Source organism: Solanum verrucosum, unplaced genomic scaffold (assembly GCF_900185275.1).
Source record: "Solanum verrucosum unplaced genomic scaffold, falcon-dt-bn FXZP01000261.1, whole genome shotgun sequence".
NCBI lineage: Eukaryota > Viridiplantae > Streptophyta > Magnoliopsida > Solanales > Solanaceae > Solanum > Solanum verrucosum.
The window spans coordinates 191,414-209,027 of NW_026019969.1; the positions used below are offsets into that span (position 1 = coordinate 191,414).

Here is a 17,614-nt window from a genome sequence, read left to right on the forward strand (position 1 = left end):
AATGTTTTGTAAAAAAATAATTTCTTATTTATTTTTTTGTGTTCGGTACATAAATAAAAAGTATTATAATATAATCTAAATGGGAGGTGGGAAGATACCATCAATGTAAAATATCACTTGTTTTTCCCACCTCTACAAGGGACGTCGTTTTCCTCTAAGAAACTTATTTTCTCAACCTAACATGAAAAAAATGGACGGAACACAGCCTAAAGATTGTGATTTGGATTTGTCGAGATAATTTTATCCTCCCTAATCTTGGTTTTGGTACACCTTCTAATTAATGGGATTGTTTATTCGAAATTAGCTCATTTGAGTAATGAGAGCTACCAATTGTATCCATCAACTTAAACAACAATCTGGTTTTCTGATTGATATTATATCGATTATTGAGATAAAAGTATGATTAGTTCTCAAGAAGGCTACACCTATCTTAACAAGTGAGGTTCAAACACTTGTATTTTCACTCAATCTCAAGAGGGTTCAACAATATGAATCCTCACTAACCATGTTTTTTTTCGTTTTTAAGGTTCAACAACAAAAAAATAAAGAGTTGCAACTTATAATGAACCGAAGTAATTGAAATACTACAGGAAATGGTTTCACATTTGAGTACATCCCGAAGAACATAAAGAGCTCTCCTCTTAACTTTGTTAAGCCTTCAACCTCTTACCAGAAATATGAAAAAACATACCTCTGCGTGTTTTGTTGATACAAGCAGCAGTGAGTTGTTATACTTTCCTGGGCAGTATGTTGTATCGACGTACAGCAAGCTTGATGAAGATGCTTAAACCAGAACCAAAACTCTTAACTAAACCACTAGGCTCAAAAAGCTTGACATATGTGTTGGTGCATGAGACTATCTTGTGCTTGAATATATGTGCGCACACACATATTTACAAGTATATTCACCAAGTCAGATTGAAAAAAGGGAAGCTCTTGTTTCCAGTTTTCTTTGTTTTTCAACCCCCTTTTTCTCTTATTGCGACATGGGAATAAGCAACAGTTACTGAAGACAGGTTTTAGCAAACCAGTTCCTTTAGTGAAAAGTTTACATACCTGCAGATAGGAAACCAAGACTCTCTCAAATAGATACAACGGAGAGAAACTCCTGGCTAAAGCAAAAAACATCAGTTTAGTAATGCGCAGTTTGATGCGTAATCTCTCAGAACAAGCTCCACTTCTCCAACTACCCCAAGTCTCTTGAACCAACGAGCCAATAATTCAGAAGCTTCTCTACCAAGCACAACACCATCCCTCTCTAAATCCATCAAAACATCAAGTGCCTTGCTCAGTTTGTTTTCTGTTTCATAAGCTGTCAATAGCAATGTGATACACTTGTCATTTGGCTCTATGCCAACTATTCTCATATTCTCAAATGTAATACAAGCTTCACTCAATTGACCAGCCATAATATAGGCATTCATAAGCAGACCACAAATCGTTGCATCAGGGATTACTCCTGCTAACTGAATTGTGTCAAAAACCCTTTGAGCTCCTTTGCTATCGCCACTCATCGAATAGGCTCTCAAAAGTGCTTTATAAACTTCTGGTCCAGCATAGATCTCTTGTTCTTCCATTTCCTTCAGTAAAGCCTCTCCTTGACCAAGCTTTCCAGCTCTGACGTAGGCCATGATTATTGACCCAAAGGACCTCTTATCCAATGGTACACCAAGCAACCTCATCTCTTCAAAAGTATCTTCAGCCAGCTTAAGGTTACCAGCCTTGCTATACATGTGAACTAAAGCTGTCATTGTCACCTGATCACATGTGAAGCCTCTACTCTTCATGGATAAGAACACACTTTCAGCTTCTTTCAGCCGATTATGCTTTGCATAGCCATGAATTATCTTGGTGTAATCACGAATATTGGCTTCAAATGATTCTGCTAAGAGGGACAATTCAGCTACCTGAGATACAGAAAGTGCACCAAGGAATTGATAAATTGGCTGATTTCCTTGTCAACATTCAAAAAACTTGTTGAAAGTTTAGTGGAAAGACTAGTAAGCACATAGTTTACTGATATCAAGAAAATTCAGAATAATTGTAGCCCTGTTCCTGATTCCTAGCTTTCTAAGTGAACTAGGATCAGAGAAGGATGTGTTTTCAATTGTTCTTAATCAAATTGTGACTCAACAAATGATTTTGCCTAGATTCCAACAATATTGGGGCTAAAGTGGCCACAACTAAATTCACTTGAAGGGTTTAATAATGAAAAGGAGATGGATAACTATTTATTAAAAAATGACAATGAAAAAGAAGAATCAAATGCTCTTTAAGAAAATACTAGAACTACTAGAGAACAATGCACAGATTTAATTATTATCACATGATGGATTTGAAAGATCAGAATTGTTACCCCCTTTAAAAGAACAGGGAAAGGCGATTGAGTTTTTTGTACCGATGAATTTTCTAGGTATAGTCAAACACTGGCTTCAAAGTTCAAATGACTCCCCTGAGAGGGAAGGCATATAATAACCAGTTCTAGCAATCTCAGAGGCACATAGCAAGGTTCAGATTAACATATACCATCTAAAAAAAAGTTTTGTAAAAATAATTCTATATTCACAAACCATTAATGAACTAGAAGATCTTCATGGTATTCTAATGCTTCTACTTTCCTGATTGAAAAGGATCCAACTACTAACATGGCAAGCATCTGGCTTGATGCATTCATAATTCTTATCTGAAAAGCTAGTACTTAGATTGCTGGTCTGTTCACCCCCTCCAACAAAACCTCCACCATCTCCCCAGATTAAAATTAATGATGTTGTTTATGATACGCTTTCATGAAGTTTTTACGATTACTAGAGAAATAGGAACTATGCACACCAGACAGCAAACACAACCAGCAACATTCAGCTAACAGTTCAGTAAACTTATAAACAAGAGGGACTTTAAATCACGCCTTTAGCAGTCCCCTCAGATTTCAGAATTCACTCTACCTAGAAGTAAAGAGATTCTCCTGTAGATCACTTCCTCTAACAGAATGTGAGGGGATTACACAGACTCCAATGATTAAGCCATCTGCACTGAGAAGCAGATGAGAAAGTGATTCAGCTGAATTACTTTCTCGGGCTGAATCTTACAAGATGACACTGATCCCCTTCTTCTTCTTCTCAAGGCAAAACACAAAGAATATATAGACTCCATTAGAAAACCTATGTGCAACTTAAGGTTGAAATAGTTCAGAAAACTTGCAAACAAGACTGAAAATCAAGTCATTGCCAGTCCTCTAGAGATCACCCTTCACCCAAAATTCTGAATATTTTACTGTACATAACACCTTTCAAGATCAACCCTATACCTGGAATGATTGCTTGAGCCTATCCATCTTTTCACTTCTACATTCCTTCCCCACTCTATAAAGGATACGAGACTTTTAGCAACAGGGACTTCTTGCTTATGACTTTTTTGCTGGTAGTTGTTTGGATGTTCACTACAATGATGTTGCAGTTGCACTTAACTTATTTTTCTCTTAGAAGTGCAGTAGTAGTGGTAGCAAGAATGTTACAGAGTGGCCTCCAGGGCTTAGTTCAAGTGGCAAAGGTTGAGGGACTTGTGACTTAGGTCACAAGCTTTCCCTGTGTCATGTGAACTAAGCCTGGTGTAGAGTGAAGAAGGGCAGAGCGGGGGGCCCATTATACACGACTTTCGAAGGCTGAGGTTGGTCCTAAGGATTGACCCTAGACGGATTTCTCAGTTAACAAGTAAAGAATGTTACAGTGTCCTCATCCCAACATAAGTGTCATCTCTATAATAGTCATTTGTCTTAAGTTTGCTGCAAGTGATTAAAAGATGGCGCTGGAGTTGACTAAATTATACCCTCACCTTTATCTTTTCAAGAAAATTTACAAACTTAGAAAGGAGTGGTGCCTTTTTAATCCAATTATAAGTTCCACAAATGTGCCTGAGTTATCCTTCTTTTTCACCATCACAATTCTAGAGGACCTTATGTGCCAAGAACAGCACCATTATCCAGTTGTAAGGATTATGGAAGTTGTTGATAGGTATTGTCAAGTCGCTAATTCTTTTAGGAATTAAGAAAAGGATTCGAGTAAAGCTTATTTCACAACTTAATAAAATAGTCCTCAAAGGCAATAAATAACCTTCCGGTAGATAATGTTCAGCCATTTGTATAAAAGCTCATTCAGCAGTAATTAGGAGATGAACAAAAAGGGACAACAGTAATCTGTATAATGGAACCATGAGCAGAAGAAGAAAGGTCCCAAGCATTCTCATTGTCATAGGCTACTAGACTCAGAATTCCATTGCTCTAACTAGATCTTAGATGGGTTCAACATGTTTCCTATTTATCCATACTATCTTCTGGCAGCTACTCCGCTATAAATAGGAGATGAACAAAAAGGGACAACAGTTATCTGAATAATGGAACCATGGGCAGAAGAGGAAAGGTCCCAAGCATTCACATTGGATTGATCTCAAATCTACACTTAATTATCCAAGTTAAGTAAATAAATAAAATCTCTAATGACTAATCTACTACCTAATGGACGATAATTGTCAAAGAAAACAAATTCATCCATTTTGAATCCAGCATCCTCACTAGTTAACATTAAACTAATGCAATGGTACCAGCTATTTCAAGGAGAATATCCACAAATCAAAAGGCTTAATAAGAGGAAACACACTTTGTTTGACAAGAAATGGTGTCAAATTCCTGTAGGACAAACGTTTATCCACCATAAAGTGATGTCACTACTACTTCAAGGCATTACGACAAACCTAATGTGCTGCCATAGTGAGACCTCCAACTAAACTCCAAAAGGAGGGAAAGGACAGAGAAAACGTGGGAATAGACTTAAACCCAAAGAAAGGGATATTTAATGGGCTACCAAAAGAACAAGCAAATTAGTATCAATGGATAAGGTATGGAAGACATGGAACAAAAGGAAAGATGCATATGATTTGGCAGACTAGACTTGGAACCACCTATGAAGGTTGTTGAAAAGAGCACATCGTCAAGTTAGTAACAGGAGACATATCAACAATTTTTGAGCAGTGAGCACAACTTTATGGAGAAGGTTCCAAACAGTGGCATAAACACATAGAGTGAAGAGATAGAGTCAGTTAAACACTCTTCATTGGAAAATTATATTGTATATACATGTCAAAAATTGCTTACACATATATTAAACCTTCAGCACCGTTAACAAAATTTCTGGTTTCGCCGTTGGCCCCAAATGACTACCCTGGAGTGATGTGTCTTCAGGTGAGCGTTGAAAAGGTGAAGATGGAGGAAAATAGCAAGTAGAAAAAATTTCAACCTTTTCTGTTCACATCCATCAAATTTAATGAAGGTAATGTGACTTTCAAGCACAATTCATCTACATTTGAGTTAGAAAGTGGTCAAAGTAGTGGTTGTAATTAACAATTTTCCATGGTAGATAGACGACTGAGACGAGAGAATACTAATCCAGCAAACTTGATGCAACAAAACTCATAAAGAATGTGAACAAAAGCCAGCAGCAAGCAAAACTTTAGTGAAGTCAAGAACTATGTGGTAGAGGAAGAAAGTGACATTACCTCCAAATACATTGGATGATTTAGCCTGTCCAGTTCTTTGAGTACCGCAAGCCAATCAGCTCTGTCAGGCTTCATACTCTTCACCCAGGCCTCTAACAAGAGTGACACACTACCCTTTTCGGGTGAATAGCAAATGATCTGTTGCATTAATGCCTTACATCTATTTATCATCTTTGGTGGAAGCTTCAAGATAGCCCTTTGCTGTTCCTCAGTAACATCAGAGCCTATCTTAACCCACTTATACCTAGGTTTATCATTAACTTGGTTTTCAGCACTACCCTTCTGATGAACTGCTACATTACTCACTGCTAGTAAAGGCCTAAACCCCAATTCACGATTCTCAAAAATGGCAACTTTTTGCAAGAAAATAACACCCTTTAAAGGATACTGATGGATTCTTCCAATAGTATTGCTTAGTATAGATGTTTGAGTGGAACAACACAAGACATCAGATGCCACAAAACCCATGTCCAAAATCAGATATTAATTCAAGAACACTGCAACAATAGTGGGTTTCTTCCACAGATTTTCGTGGGCACTGCTAATTCAAATAATATGCAAGCAGAAAGTCAGTAGAAAATTTTAGAAATAATATTTCTGGCAAATTGTTACCACTATCGCCAGGAAGTAGATGACACTGTCATCCATCGATGCGCTAAAATTTACTTGTTTTTTTTAGCAATTGTAATCCTTAACCTGTCATCATCACTGCAAGTAGCCAACCAAGAATTCGGCCAAGAACGAGCGGTAGCGTTGCCTGGAAAATAAAATTGGAAGGGGTAAGTGGATAGCATAACGGCTTAATTTTTAGTTTCATTTCATTTAGAATGGCAGAATGACACGAGCTCGTTTGGATTTACTTAAAAAAAAAAAATAACTTTTCAAAAACAATCTTTTAAAGTGTTAAAACTTATTTTTAAAATAAGTAGTTATGTGTTCGAATAAAAGTGTTGCAGTTGAAAAAAATATTGTTGATGTACTTGGCAAATAAATGCTGATAAACACTTTTTTTTATCAAAATGTCTGAAATACCCTTAAAATTGTTAACAGGATAAAAAGTTGGTTATTTTAAGGTTTTTATACTTAAAATAAAATTAAAATAAAATTAATTTATATTTTACATCCATAAGTAATACTCCCTCTGTCCCAATTTATGTGATACATTTTATTTTTCGAGAGTCAAACAGTTTAAGTTTGACCGAGAATTTGCTCATGGAATCTTCAATTTTTTTAAAATGAAATTTATATATTTGTAAACTACATTAAAAATACTATAAGTCTCAATAATTGATAATTGAAAATATTAAAAAGATATATGAAAAAATTACGGTCAAAGATAAACTTGTTTGAATCTCGAAATTTGAAATGTGTCATATAAATTGGGACAGAGGGAGTAATATTTTCCTATCATTCACATATTTCTTTGCCATCATAAATTATTTATAAGAGGAATATAAATTTATTATTTTAGTTAATTTTATATGCGCTACTTATTGTAGATTTTTAAAATATATAATTTGAATAAATCAAAGGAAAGATTTAAGATTTATTTTAGTTACATTCATAAGTAATAATAATTGTCTATCATTCACACATTTCTTTATCATCATTAATTATTTATAAGAGGAATATAAATTTATTATTTAAGTTAATTTTATATGTGCAACTTATTTTAGATTTTAAAAATATATAATTTGAATAGATCACTTGAAAGATTTAAGATTTATTTTAATTTCATTCATAAGTAATAATAATTGTCTATCATTCACATACTTCTTTACCACCACATATATATATACTAGATGGGAATGTTTGTGCTGAGCACGGGCCCAACAAAATCAATCTACGCATAAAAGTAATTTTACGCTTTTTGATATGCAAAATATATTTTGTGTATGGTCTACTGCACAGTGAAATCTTTAATCCATGTGAAGTGATTATAGCCAATTAGTTGTGATATTCGTAGAAACAGAGTATAGTAAGAATATTATGTTTAAGCAATGAAAAATAAGATATACATGGTCTTTCTTCCTTATAAATATCTGGGAAATTTCTCTTTTTGATGAAGACATAATACACAAAAGCAAATAGAGTTGTTTACAAACAACAGGTGCTATAACCAAGTCTTCAATTATAACAAACAAAATATTTATAACATATAATATACTTTTGGGCAAAAGTCGAATGTACAAATATATACTTCAAACGTCTCACTAACAAATGAGTTCGATATTCTGGTGTCCTAGGCATAGAGGTACCATCCCGATTCCATTGCCCTTCCATTTGTTGCACGCATAACTCCAGTCATGCATTCCCGTTTGTTATCAGATGGAAAGAGAAAATGCCAAAGCTTTATTATATTTGATAGTAAACAAATAAAGTTGTAAGCAAACAAAGATATCAAGTGAGCTCAGAGCAATAAGCAAAATAAAATTCAGGAAAACAACATCATTTTTTACTTGTAAAGATCAAGGCGGGTCCAAGTAACCTCCAAACAGTAAATTCTGTCTATTCTACCACCTTAGTTGTGTCAATACTGATGAATCCTACGGAAGAAAAAGAAATTTCAAAGTGAATTTATGAGCATGCATATTTATAAATAGTAATATTTTCAACAGAACTGGATCCTTGAGAAAAGAGCAAGACTCTGAGAAAAAAGGATATATATCTCTCATGGACTGTATATACGATATTTTTTTTGTGGAAAATAATTACAAATCATAAAGGAATTTGTTGAAAGGAAGAAAACAGAGAAACTTAATACCAAGAGGCAGACACAAAGAGAATTTTTATATAAGCAACCAAAATCATGTCAAAAAACATAATTAAGCAGACTTGCAGTTTTTACAGAAGATTACTAAATTTAAAATCAAAACTATAGATTGCAGGATGAAAGTTCACACATGAATATACCACTATTTCATCTTGATAGATGTTTAGTAATCTACAAATATTAACATTTCACTGATCTGAAATATACTCAACATGTGACTACCCTTGGCATATTAACACCGCAGTAGTTAAGAAAATCGGATTCTACTTGCATTATTTTTTAAATTGAGGATTTTAATTTTAATATAGTCAATGGAAGCTACGGTTTGCCAGAAACTACAAATTTGTTCATTTCTATCAGTGGTGTTGCACTACTTCAATTACTATCATTCAAAAATTAATGGTAGACCACTTCAATATCAGCCAAAAATAAATTGCACCATTGTATCCTCAAGGATGTATGAGCAACTCACAATTTGTATGCGCACAAAATAATCGTAAACCCAGGAAAAACAACCCAAAGAATAGACAAATCAACGAATACTAAAAGAGGAACTAACATAGAAATAAGTCCAGAGCAAACTATTAGGCCTAATTTCATCATTCATAACTCAAGGATAATGGGTCTGTCTCTATCCTTCTCCACTTAAATAAAAAGCTTAATTCACTTGCCAGAGAGCTTTAACCGGTGGCCTAATTAAGTCACAAGTCCCTTAACCTTTGCCAATAGAGTTAAGCCCTGGGAAGCATAACAAAGGTATATTAGCCTTACCACTCTTCCCTTTCCAACCCTTTCATGTTTTAATATCAGAACTAAATTGGCATGAGTACTTAAAATCTAACAATAACCCACATTTCTGCTAGACATATTTAGTAAGCCCATACTGCTACTTTTCAAGATAATTGCAATATCCATTCAGAAAGGGAAAAAAATACTAATTAATCTGCTTAACTTCACTTACAACAGATAGTCTGCAGAGCCATTTAGTTGTCCACCATAAAATTACTGAAATGCATTTAAATAATCAAACAAAAATTGTCAAATCTAACAAAATCCCAATTTAACTTTGGCTAAGCAAGCTGACCAAAGCATAACCAGTTCTGAAGCCCGCTATAAAAGGAGTGTTGGAGTAGGTAGACAACCAACATTAAATCAACAACAACATACCGAGTGCAATTCCAAAATTGGGGTCTAAACAACATACTTGATTTTATTGAATAAAATTCTAATCAACACAATTGAAATTAATACTTCCCAGAAAATGTATAAATAGCAGCTGCAATCGAACGTATTTCACATAAACCAATAGAATAAACTAACTAAATTTAACAATAAAACATGAAATTCATTGTAAATTAAAGCAAATTTTTTTTATTAGGTTTATGGAAGCAAAAAGGATTATTTGCAAGTAAAAAAGAATACTTGATAGATGTGGTGGGAAATTGGAACAACGCGATTTACCATATCAAAAAATAATAATTCTGAGCATCATCATGCATGAGAGCATACATTAGTTGCAGTAATAACAAATTCACAGTGTCTTCAATTTAACATGCAAGAAAATCACCATCAGAAACATGCAAAAAAATCACCGAATTTGGAAAAGAAATTCCCAACAGATGTACATTCAGTAAAGGTGAAAATCGAGAAAAAGAGAGGTGAGACTTAAATTTTTTAATTTAAATTTATCTTGAAACTGATAATATCTAGTTCGGGTGAAACAAAAAGGCCGCAACTTAAAATACAAATGTGGATTCTACCAAATGAAGTGTAATGAATCAAAAAATCACAAAAAAATTCACTAAAACAAAGAACTCACAGTTCAAAAAGGTCAACATAGTGAAGGAAACAAATAAAATCTATGAAAGTATGAGTGAAAGAAGATAAATAATAGATGGTTTTGAACGGTGACCTGGATACCCTTCCAATTCTTTACCGTTTTCTTTGAAATGTCTTCGCCGATTATCTTTGGAGAGAGACCAAGTCGATTGATTTTTTTGGAGTGAGAGAACTCGCCGCTTCGACTAAATCTCTGATGATTTGATGAATCTTTGACGAGCTATTTTTGTGCATTTTCTTAGTACACGTGTTTAACAATGGTGTTGACATGTGTTTGAGTTTCCATGGAGAGGAGAAAGTACCCATAAAACGTACCATTTAAATTGCTTTTCGTACAATTCCTTTGAGTTGTGATAGTACAATTTACATTACTTTAAGTACAATAATAGGATGCTGTGTTCGTCCAATCTAAGTCCCATTTCTATATAGGAGTAATATATAAAGCTGGATATTAGATATGTTGACGTGGCGTTCTCTGAGGCCAAGAAACCTATTTATCTATTTTATTTTATTTTTAATGTTTTTTATATATTATTCCTATCAGTTAATTATTTTCTCCATCTAATTAAACACCTAATAATAACAATAACTACATTAATTCTCCTCTCCCAATTAACAACCCTTGCCTTTTTCATTGTAACAGCCAATTATGACACGTCAATTGGCCTTCTCTCAAACCCAAACATTTAGCTGATTAATTTGATAACTGTCTACCGTTTCATCTTCGACTAATAATGATTATTGTATTTAATTGTAATACCAAATTATCCGGGTTTTTTAAGAGTAGTATTTAATTGTTTGTATACATTTTGGAAATCAGAAATTTGCCAGGTCTCTATTCAAAATTGAAATTCATAGCAATATTCTATAATTTGCTAAAAAAAACTAAAAATTTCATATGCAATCCGACCTCCAATAGTTTTTCTTGGATCTCTGAAAATGAAGAATATTTCGTCTAAATAAGAGGTTAGTAGAGTGGATCAGACAACAATATTTTCTCAGAATTGATTTTACAGAGTATTTCATTTTTCTTGGATCTCTGAAAATTAAGGTCATAATGAATTAATATTAGACATGTTGATGTGACGCTCTCCAAAACCAAGAAACCTATTTATCTATTTTCTCATAATGAATTGATAGAAGGAGAGTCAAAAGGTGACGTGAAAAATGGTTGATAGTTTGCTAAAGCTATTTCGCATAAAAGCTCTTCTTATTTTAAATTCTTTATTCTTCCTTTAAATTCTTTTTTGTTTCTTTAATTTCAATTACCATAGAGAATTCACATTAGCAAATTTGAACCAAAAAAGCAGTGCATGTACAAGGAAGAAAATGATTTAAGATTTGAGATAATTTTCTTATTTTTTGTTTCAATTTAAGTAATTTCATAATAGTTTTTGAAGTAGAATAGTATACACATATTTTATCATTGATATATTATATGCCTAAATGTTTAGCTTTTATTCTCATGTTCGAAGCTAAAACAAGAATTTTGTAGTTGTAGTTCTTATGCTTAATAACATATTAGTTCTATCTTTTATTTATTAATATTGTAAGATTTTCTTTCTTGGTACAATATATATATATTTATTTATTTGTTTGTTTGTTTGTTTGTGAAAAATTGTATCTTGTATGAAGCACAAATAAGGTCATGATTAATCTATGTGGCATGTAAAATAATTTATCTTAAATCTCTTTTTTTGAGATTTTTCCTTATTTTTTCATCATACAATTTGTTAAATAATTAAAATTAATTCTATCGCATAAATTACATTTAATTATATCTCATGAATTATAAAAACTATCCAATTATTTGAGATTTTCTATTTGAATAACATGTCCTTTTCTTTTTTATTTTTCAATGCATAATCTCCTAATTAAATGGTCTTAAAAAAAGCCTCAAAAATAAATGTTGAACTAAAGTGCACATATAGGGTGTGTTTGGTATGAAGGAAAATGTTTTTTCTGGAAAACAAGTTGATTTTTGACTTATTTTCTCATGTTTGGTTGGTGAGTAGAAAATATTTTCCGAAAAAAATTTTTAGTGTTTGATTTATGAATGAATTTTTTTTTTTTTGAGAAATATCTTTTATTTTTATTAGGGTAGAAAATAATTTTTGAAATTGAAAATATTTTTTAAAAACAAACTTAAATTTTTTTGGGGGTGGGGTGTGGGGGTGGTAGGGGGTGGGTTGAGGGTAGGGGTGAAAAATTGAAATTTTGAAGTTGAAAATATTTTTTAAAAACAAACTTAATTTTTTTTTTGGGGGGATGGGGGCTGGTAGGGGGTGGGTGGGGTGGGGGGATGGTAGGGGGTGGGTGGGGGGGTCGAGAGTTGAGGTGAAAAAATAAAATTTTGAAATTGAAAATACTTTTTGAAAACAAACTTAAATTATTTTTTTTGGGGTAGGGGTGGCGAGTAGGGGGTGGGTGGGTTTGGGGGGATCGAGTGTAGGGGTGAAAAAATAAAATTTTGAAGTTGAAAATATTTTTTAAAAACAAACTCAATTTTTTTTTTGGGGGGGGGGGGCAGACCGGGGAGGGGGCATGGGTGATCGAGGATCGGGATGGAAAATTAAAAATTGAAGTTGAAATATTTTTTAAAAACAATAAAAAAAAAAATTGATAGGGGGGCGAGGGTAGTGGGTGGGGGTAAAAAATAAAAAATTGAAATTAGAAATATCTTTTAAAAATAATTTTTAATATTTTTTGGAAGGGGGTGGGGGTGGGGGTAGGGGTAGGGGTGAGGGTGGGTAAAAAAATTGAATTTAAAAACAAAAATCAATTTATTTTGTCCCTACCCTCAACCAGCCCCCAACCAACCCCCCCCCCACCCCCCAAAAAAAAAAATCAATTTAAAAACAAGCTTTAAATTATTATTTTTTTTTGGGGGGGGGGGGGGTTGGTTGGGGGCTGATTTGAGGGTAGGGACAAAATAAATTGATTTTTTCAACAAAAAAATAATTGTAGTTTGAAGTTGGAAGAGAGTTTTGGAAAATGTTTTCCTTAAGTTTTGAAGGGAAGTCATTTTCTTAAATTTGAGGAAAATGAGTTGATTTGGAAAACATTTTCCAAAACATATAACCCAACCAAACATGAGAAAATTGGAAAACATTTTCCTTCATACCAAACACACCCATAGTCTTCCTTTACATATGCGGTTTTTATTTACATTTCATTTTTTATCTTTAACTTTGTAATTAATAAATCAAAGAGCCTTCTTTATTACTATTCATTAGATATAAAAGAATTTGAAGTTGGTGTGGTGAAGAAATTTATATACATTTCATATTTTATCTTTTTAACTTTAATTTGTAATTAATGTTTTTGTTAGCTATGATTTGTTTTTGCCCTCCTTTTTCAGATTTAATATGTTTCCATGTATGTGTAAATTAATTTTAATGTGTAAAATTTTGTGCTTGACTAGACTTTTTTATCAGTGCAAAATTGGAGAATTTGCAACTTACAATCCTTTTTTATTTGACAATTGCTGTAAATTATTCGTTTGGTATAAGAATAAGATAGAATATCTAGGATCAAAGGTTGAAACTAAATGTATAATTTATTTAAGTATAAATTTAGGTTGGACTATAGTTTTTAAATAACTTTGTCCACAAACCAAATGATTTTTTATGGAATATGATAGGAGCAGGATATATGGATTCAATTTCCTTTTTTAAAGGGTCTTTCACAATACAAGTTAGCTCATGCGTGATCTTTTGAAGTATCAAATGATTTTAAAAAAATAACTACAACCACAAGCTATTATTGTGATCACTAAATCTACATCTTTTTTCCGTTAACATAACTTTACCAGTTGTTATATCAATTTCTGGACTTCCATTTTTTTAATGTATATAATTCTATGAATATATTAGCTTTTTTATGATTTTATTTTAAAATGATAAGTAATTATTTTCATCCGTTGCTAACCTTCCTCCAATTGCTACTTTTAATTTTAAGATTGCTTTTTCTTGGACTAAAATTCTCTAATTCCTTTAAGACTAAATTTGCCTCTTTTATGAATAATACAAATTACCTCTAAATATATTAACTAAATAAAGGTTATTATTTTTAATAATTAAAATATTTGTGGACAAAAAATACGTAGCAAGGACAGTCTACGAGACTAATGTTACATATTCATTTTTCCTCTGATATGAGGGTATAGCTTTTTTTTTCGTATGAGATGATTTTTTCGCGATAACTTTATGACATTTTTATTCTTTCTTTTATATGCATTTTTTATACGTTTATCTGTTCATTTTTATATTTTGCATAAGTATATCTTAAATTTGATATTCTAATTGTAATTTTTCATCAATTAAATTTAAAAAGACCGCGCGTAGCGCGGACAATTTCACTAGTTACTTATAAGAGGAATATAAATTCATATTTCAGAAATAATAATAAAAAATAATAATAATAAAAATAAAAATAAAATAATAATAATAATAATAATAAAATAAAAAACAATAAATAATAATAATAATAAAAATAATAATAATAATAATAATAATAATAATAAAAAATAAAATAATAATAATTATTATTATAATAATAGATGTTAGGGTTAATTCAATATGGGCAATTTGGGAATTGTATAAAAGAATTAAGGGCAAAAAGGTAATATACTTGGTCAACATAAAAGGGCTTTTAAGTTTTTTAAAAAAAGCACCCCTCACCTAGCTTGTAACTTTTGGCTTAAAATAATACTCCCCGAAGCAGATCCAGTGGAGACGGGGAACGAAGGAACTTCCGGAGTGAAGGTTCAGACTTAAGGCTAAGGGTCACTTTGATAATGCCAAACACTTTAATAAGTCAAAAACTGACTTTAAAGTTAGTTTGACCAGCTTAAAAGCCCATCAAAACAGGCTCTAAATACTTATGTTTGACTCCATTTCTCATTTGAATCCTTATGCTCACGATTTTGTCAATTGAACCCTTAAATTCATTAAAACACAATACTTTAAATCTTTTTCTTATTCTATGTGTGTGAGTGTAGCACAATCTCTTACACATGGAATTTCCACGTCATTTTGTAGAATTTCATGTCATTTTTAATGCCACGTAAGAAATTAAATGTTAAAAAGAATTAAAAAAATTTGCACATTAAAATTTTCCATCATAATTTTGAATTAATTTCATAAACTCACAAAATCCATTTGTTATTCTTCAAGGTTCTTCATGAAGTTTATCAACTTTTCAGTATACACCATTACTCTTCAAGATTTCAAAATTATCTAAACTTCAACCTTTCACAAACAAGATTCGAAAACCCAGATTTTTAAAGTGTGTAATTCAACCAAGATTCATAGAGAAGAAATTTGAATTTCAAAATTAAAGAAAATAAAATGATAAGAGATTTGGTTGGGTGGGGTGAGGGTGTATTAGGTTTTAAAAGGTGTGAAAGAAAAAATGAAGAGTTGTGACTTTTATGAAGGAATTGTAACTTTTATGAAAAGTTGCGACTTTTATGAAGAATTGTAACTTTTATGAAAAGTTGTGACTTTATGAAATGTTGTGACATTTTCGAAAGATTGTGACTTTTCTAAAGGATTGTGACCTTTCTCGTAAGGCACAATAAGAACTTTTTCACACTACTCTTTGTTTTCTATAAATTGAGGGAATTTCTCTCATTTTAAGAGAATCAATTTTCTAGACTTTTTCTACTACTACTAAATCGAGTATTTTAAGTGTACTTTACCACCGTTGAATGGCTCGCTGACACCGTGATTTTAGGTACCGATACACCGATGAGTAAGATCGTTCTATCCTGAGAGGATATATTCCATTAACCTCGGGTACTTGAGGGGAATAATTTTTTTAAGGGGACACTGTGGATTCAGTGGGCTCGATTTTCTTCTTTAAGAAAAATATTTTGTATATTGTTTCTAATATGTTTCTGATTCTATTTTCTCTACTGGTTTTAATTTTCTAGTTTTGAAAATGATCTTTAAACTTTGTTGTTTCTTATCAAATTTTTCAAAGTTTTTGTTTTAAGTATCTTAGAAATGCATAATGAACAACGGGTTGGGGGCGGATGTTAAGAAGAAGATGATGGGGTAGGGTGGGGTTGGTGGGTGGTTTCAAGGAAGGAGGAGAGGGTGGGGTGGGGGGCTGAAGGAAGAAAAAGTTGCAGGCGAGGGAGTAGGGTGGGACAGGGGCTGAAGGGTTGATTTTAATTATTTTTTTAATGATTTTTAATATAAAAAATGTATAGTCACTCGCTTTAAGGCGTATGCAGTCAAGTTTTTTTTCAACTCAGCAATATTAGTGCCACATAAGTTCGGTCAATGGTTAGATGTGTTTAAAATATTGTGTTTTAGTCAGTTTAAGGGTTCAATTGACAAAGCCGTGAGTATAAGGGTTCAACTGACAAACGAAACCAAGTACAAAAGTCTCCCAGGTCATTCCACTTTTTAGAATTAAGTAAAGGATCATTTTATATAAATAGTATAATATAATACATTACTTACAAATTATGGTATAATATATATTCTAATTGAAAATAACATTAATATTGTTACAAAAAATAACAAAAAACCTTTTCTTTTAAAGTGAGAGGGGAGGAGAGAAGGCATTAAATCGGAATCATGACAAACCGATCAGCTTCGATCAAAGCACGATTGGGCTTCCATTTCCTTCTTTTCCTCCACCTCTAATCTCACATCTACAACTTAATAATTATAGTATTTTTAATATAAATATATTATAAATATTATATGTAAATTTCAATTTTTTTGGTACTATTTAAATTAGTTTACAATGTTAGAAATGTATTATATTTGTTCTGGAATAATAAGTGTTGAATTTATAGTAATGAATAATATAGAATTCGAATTGTATTGTAACTATCGTTTATATTTATACAATTATAATACAACTTTAAATATAGATTTTCGGAGCTTCATCTCTTCTTTTTCGTAATAACCACCACTAGACTACCGATTGTTTATATTTAATACAGTTTTGATACAACTTTAATACAATTTTTCAGAATTTCACCTAATATATAACTAAAACATTTTCAATACAAATATATTATAAGTATTGCATTTGAATTTCAAACCTTCGGGTACTATTTAAATTAGTTTGCATTATTATAAATGTATTATATTTGTTTTGGAATTATAACTATCGAAATTATAGTAATGTATAATATCTAGTTCGAATTGTATTATAACTATCGTTTTATTTATATAATTTTAATACAACTTTAATACAGATTTACAGAGCTTCGTCTCTTCTTTCTTGTAATCACCACCACCGTACCATTGATTGTTTGTATTTAATAAAGTTTTGATCAAAATTTAATACAATTTTTCAAAACTTCACCTAATATACAATTTTAATACAAATTTATATCAAATAGTTATTAAAGCTAAAATTATGTTATATATGGTGATAAAAATAAAGTAACACTTAAAAACGTAATTAATCAAATAAAATATATTATTT

At 31.8% G+C, this 17,614-nt stretch overlaps 3 protein-coding genes across 3 annotated transcripts in view; all 3 read right to left on the minus strand.

Moving 5' to 3' along the window:
• The window catches only part of LOC125815440 (glutathione S-transferase 2-like), a 115,862-nt gene that overhangs the window by 94,210 nt on the left and 4,038 nt on the right, over positions 1-17,614 (minus strand). The window lies entirely within an intron of this gene.
• LOC125815425 (uncharacterized) overlaps positions 1-17,614 on the minus strand; it is a 188,330-nt gene that overhangs the window by 38,628 nt on the left and 132,088 nt on the right. The gene's annotated exons all lie outside the window — the stretch shown is intronic.
• Positions 1,102-6,060, minus strand: LOC125815430 (pentatricopeptide repeat-containing protein At1g01970). The gene is made up of 2 exons (XM_049494899.1): positions 5,545-6,060; positions 1,102-1,907 (listed from the first exon to the last, which is right to left on the minus strand). The coding sequence occupies exons 1-2, from the start codon at positions 6,010-6,012 to the stop codon at positions 1,128-1,130; spliced, it is 1,248 nt and encodes a 415-aa protein (XP_049350856.1). The 5' UTR covers positions 6,013-6,060; the 3' UTR covers positions 1,102-1,127.

Coding starts and splice junctions, on each gene's coding strand:
- LOC125815430 (XM_049494899.1), bottom strand. CDS start 6,012: ATGGGTTTTGTGGCATCTGATGTCTTGTGTTGTTCCACTCAAACATCT. Junction 1,908..5,544: donor ATCATCCAATGTATTTGGAG/GTAATGTCACTT, acceptor TCTGTATCTCAG/GTAGCTGAATTGTCCCTCTT.